This window comes from Pundamilia nyererei, unplaced genomic scaffold, assembly GCF_000239375.1.
Source record: "Pundamilia nyererei isolate P.nyererei 1_Seehausen unplaced genomic scaffold, PunNye1.0 scaffold00130, whole genome shotgun sequence".
Taxonomy (NCBI): Eukaryota; Metazoa; Chordata; class Actinopteri; order Cichliformes; family Cichlidae; genus Pundamilia; species Pundamilia nyererei.
This window is the reverse complement of record NW_005187531.1, coordinates 1,666,615-1,671,737: the sequence shown is the minus strand read 5'-3', so window position 1 is coordinate 1,671,737 and position 5,123 is coordinate 1,666,615. Positions and strand designations below refer to the sequence as shown.

The 5,123-nt window shown below is 40.3% G+C and overlaps 1 protein-coding gene across 1 annotated transcript in view; it reads left to right on the top strand.

Moving 5' to 3' along the window:
* The first annotated feature begins 3,237 nt into the window (after positions 1-3,237).
* The window catches only part of ccdc3a (coiled-coil domain containing 3a), a 9,565-nt gene continuing 7,679 nt past the window's right edge, over positions 3,238-5,123 (top strand). The window contains exons 1-2 of the mRNA XM_005743350.1: positions 3,238-3,962; positions 4,681-4,858. Of these exons, the coding sequence (XP_005743407.1) occupies positions 3,556-3,962; positions 4,681-4,858 (585 nt within the window). The 5' untranslated portion in view covers positions 3,238-3,555. The remainder of the gene's footprint in view (positions 3,963-4,680; positions 4,859-5,123) is intronic.

Sequence of the window (5,123 nt, the reverse complement as noted above, 5' to 3'; positions counted from 1 at the left end):
TTGCGCTGGAATTTAATAAGGCTTATTTCATTAGCCTTATTTAATTTCATTACTATATTCATTAAACTGTATTGTGTGTAGCTATTTTCACTTCTATTTATCATATTAAAAGACTACAGTGATTATTTGTTCTTTCTGAAGTCCTTACCTTTTGATATTTGTTTTTAGGGCAATCTTAATTCATTCTTCAAGAACGCTTTGCTTTTATTTTGAAAGCCATAGTTCCTATCTAAGTCGGTCTAATTTTCGACAACTCGACACCGAGTTCACTTGTGCGGAGTTTACGGACGGTTTTCATTTCCTCGTAGTGACGTCACGGGGCAGAGGACCGATCTGAGAACAAAGAGCGCCTGCGCGTAAGCAGCGCCGCCGCGGCACGGGTCCATCCGCATTTTTTACACATCGGCAAGAGGCTGACATGTGTGGGGGCGGGGCTAGACCATCAGCTGTTAGCGGGAATTCCCCCTCAGGAGTAACCTTACACTTGCAAACAGGAAAGGAAGGACTGGAGATTCCCTCTGATGTCAGCTTTGAATGATAAATGGCGACGACAGTGTAACTGATTCCGATGGGATATCTGTCAATACTGTAGCATAGAACACTCAGAGGCTACTGTAGTAAAATACAATGGAATGTCCGAGAAACACCATTTCTGCTCTTGTTTGTGCAGCTACAGCTATACGTTTATATATACAGTTATACTTACTTTCCACTAGATGGCAGTCTTATTCAAGAGCAATCTACTGATGTTCATGTTCAGGTTAGTTTAAAGCAGAGGTAGGCAACTCCAGACCTCGAGTGCCGGTGTCCTGCAGGTTTTCGAGTGTCCTTGATCCAACACAGCTGATTCAAATGGCTAAATTACCTCCTCAACATGTCTTGAAGTTCTCCAGAGGCCTGGGAATGAACTAATGATTTGATTTAGGTGTGTTGACACAGGGTGATGTCTAAAACCTGCACTTGAGGCCTGGAGTTGCCTACCCCTGGTTTAAAGCAATCAGAGATGGTCACTGTACTTACTGGGGGTTGAGCTTAGAACTGTATGGAAGACTGTTAAAGTGGTTATAGTTGAGGAACTGAAAGTGATTATTAATCTTTACTATGATCTTATTTATTTATTTTATTTTTTTAGAAAGAGGGGCAATAGATATTAATGAACATTTTAACAAATGTAAATATGCCAGATTATAGCCTTGGGCTAATTTCCACCTACAGACCCTCTGGCAGGTTGGTGTTAAACACAAGTTAGTAAAAACATACAGAGACACTATTTACAGGTCATGTGACAAGGACAAAAACAGTGATCACATTATACTAGAACAAACAATGACAAGGAGAGTGGACACAGAGGACAGTATAGATAACAATAACGGAAACACATCAATTATATTGCACAAACCCCAGTATTGTACATGCCCTGACCATCGTGATATTGTGTTCACCCATTGCACTAACAGTTGTTTTCCTTTTCGTAATACACTAACTCTTTTTCCCGTCCAATATAAAACATGATTATTAAACATGATTACATGTTTGTGTGTCCCTCAGCCGCCCTTTTAAGTGACTCTTAAAGATGGGTAGACTTGTACTTTCCCTCACTGACAGTGGAAGACTATTCCAGAAGCTCACTCCCTGATATGACAGAGCATGCTGTGAAAAGGTGGTCCGCCTGAGTGCCAGTTCACAATCACCTCTAACAGTGGCTCGAGTCAGTCGAGACCCAGCAACACTGCTAGACTTTTGTTTAATAAAATCACTCATTAGTGGAGGCGCCAGACCATGTATAACTTTGTATATTAGACAGGCAGATTTAAATAATTTGAAATTAGTAAAATTTAAAAACTTGTATTTTTCTAAAATTTGACAATGGTGATATGAAAAAGGTTTTTTATCTAATATTTTCAATGCTCTTTTGTAGCATACTTCAATTGGCCCAATAGGCGGAGCTCATATAGGACCAACTTGTAATACAATATTCAATATGAGCCAGTATCATAGAATGCAGGAATGTAATCGCTGCTGTGTCTATTAATGATGTCTAAGTTCTGTATATTAACATTTACAGTTTTCACTACTTTTTTAATGTGTTTTTTAAAGGATAATTTAGAGTCTAGTAGCACTCCCAAATACTTAAATTCCTCAACATTAATTAATTCTTGTGCACCCAAGCAGACTTTTACTGCAGCCACGGTTGTTTTAGGCTTACTAAAAAACATTGATACGGTCTTTTTAAAATTAAGGCACAAGTATGAGTCATTCAGCCATTTTTGTAAATCATGTAATGCCAGTGAAAGCTGATGGGCTGCATCATCAGCAGTTTTGGCTTGCATAAAAATTACCGTATGCCCACATAAGATAAGGATATCTTATGTGGGCTATCCTTAATAAAATATTTTAGGTATTGTGAAATGTAATCACATTATAGAGTCCTGGTGCATCCCTTATCTCAGGTAAAAAAAAAAGAAAAAGAAGAAAAAAGAGAGAGAATCCCTGGAGGATTTTCACCACAGAAATATTGTCTCCCTCGGGATTTCCCTTAATGCTTCAAAAGTCCCAGTGATCCTTGTCCAGGAGCCACTGGACCCCACTGACCCACAATAGGTAGCCAAAATCAAAGATTTGTATTAAAGGTCTATCAGAAAGAATGTTGGGACTCACACAACATGACACACTAAGTTCCCAGAATAGCGCTTGAATAACCAAAAAGACCCACTGTACCCCCAGTGTGTTGTAAAACAAATTCGGGGTACCCTGGAACCCAGTGGAAACTTCAGCAGCACCCCCCTTTGGACCCATTCAAATTCTTCTCAGATGCTTTGATTTATCTTCCATGGAACTTCCTCCAGCCAAAACCTGGCTCCTGTGATACCATCTCCCACCACAGCGATTGTCCCTTTATAATCACGTTTAACGCCTTCACATGCCGAAAAGAAGAAGTCGATTCCTCAAGGAAGTATTCGTTTCATGAAGCGACGCGTTTTGTGAAGAACCTGGAGTATATTTGAATTAATAATCTTTTTGATCGAAAGAGTTTTATACATCATGTGGGTTATAATATTATGTCTGAGGTCAACAGGTTCAAAACCTCAGGTTCATCACCTTTTCATCAGGCAAAATACCACTTCAACGCATCGACCACCCCTCATTGAAACTCTAAATATCAAAGCAGCGCACGAGTCCTTGAAGGCATCACCATCGCTCTGTTTAAACCTCGCCTCCTCCAAGCAGGAGAACGGACAGAGCTGCAGGTTGGAGCGGTTAGTCTTTGCACATTCATATTAATCCGACTTTATTCTTTCCAAAAGTCTTCAGACGATTGAAGTTAGCTTGAGTTTGTGTTAATGCTCAAAAACTCTGTCTGGAAAATTATTTTCATTGTGATTTAGCATCATCAAGTGGTTGAGGTAAACACATGTGCATAACTTTTGCAAAATCAACCAGATTTGTTTACTTTCGGCCACTTGGCTGGGTCTCCTGGAAACACTTAGGAAAAAGGAAAGACTCATCAACGCAGACTTTAGGAGGTGCCAGATAAGATTTTGTACGCTTTTCGGGATGTTTCCCACGACTATCCTCCTCGCAACGCTCTGCGTTTTTGCGCATCTGGACACCTTTACGCGTGGCTGCCAGCTCCCCTCGGAATGGCGGCCGCTGAGCGAGGGCTGCCGGGCGGAACTTGCGGAGATCATCTTGTATGCCCGGGTCCTGGCAATCCACCGGGAGCCGGTGGGCGTTGGAGTGGGCAGTCTGTACAACTCCTTGCCCTTCGGGTTCGGATACGGGTACGAGGGCGCAGAGGAAGGGCTGCTGTACTCTGCAGAGGTGGAACTGCTGTGTGACCAAGCCTGGGGCAGCATGCTGGAGGTACCCTCTGGATCCAGGCTCAACCTGACCGGGCTTGGTTACCTGTCCTGTCAGTCCCACACCGTGATGGAGAACTACTCCTATTTCTTTTTCCTCAGGTGAGGTAGAAAAAACGGTCACTTTTTATTTCAGAAAATTAATTTGATATATTTTTTTGGTTCTATTTTTTTTTTGCAAAAAAAATGAAACCAAACCAAACCAAAAAATAACCCATAATTAAAAACTATTTCAGCTTTACCTGAATTTGTCAAATCTATTATTGTTGCCACATAAATGAAAGAGCACCTTTAAATTAACACTGTTTGTATGTAAATAATCAAAGTAGTAAAACAAATGAGTAAATACCACTTTGCAGGACTGCCACTTTTGGCTTTGGCCTTCATCAAGACTTTTTATTACTGTACACCTATCAGCTATAAATTGGAGTTATTAGCAAATGATCAGTTTATCAGCCACACAGATTATGACATCATGATGCATTTCTGTTCTCTATTCTGGCTGTTAAAGCAGACCTACTAGTTATTTTCTTATAGTATACAATACATTGGTGGATGTTCATATTGAAAATGGCCAAAGTTTAAAATAACAAGATCAGTAGATTTGCAAATAATTCCTCAGAACCAAATAGCCAGGGTTCAGAATGCTATTTCTAATAAATTTCTAACATAAATACTCATTATTTTAATTTGTGAATCATGCAAAGCTTCTCCGGTACAATCCAAGAACAAAAATATACTGGAAAGGAGCAGAGTGCATTCTTTTTAAATGCAGATTCAAATGTGCTGCTTACAGTTGTCCCCTTCATCTCCTCTGTAGGATGGATGAGAACTACAGCATCCGACCTCATGGGGTCAACTTCCAAGATGCCATCTTTGCTGACACGATTGAGAACAGACGCACGTTTTCCAGTCTGTTTCAGTTCTCCAACTGCACTCAGGGGAGCCAACCATTTCAGACTTTCAGCCCCGAGTGGGACATGCAGGAAGACAGCAGGGTAAGGCATCACTTAGTCATAGTTAGCCTGTTAAAGTGTTGTACATGAAGAAGAGAAACCAAATGTCTATGATTAAACTGACCATTGCAATCTATAATAAAAAGCTTCATTACCTTCTTAGAAATGTTGGTGGGGTTTTGCTGACACTGCAAACAAACACAAAACTATCTTGTTGTCACAGAGATAACAAATAGCCCATGGGATCATCAGGGAGCAAATGTGTTTTATTAAATTTGGATTTTTATTGCCTTTTATATATCCCTAC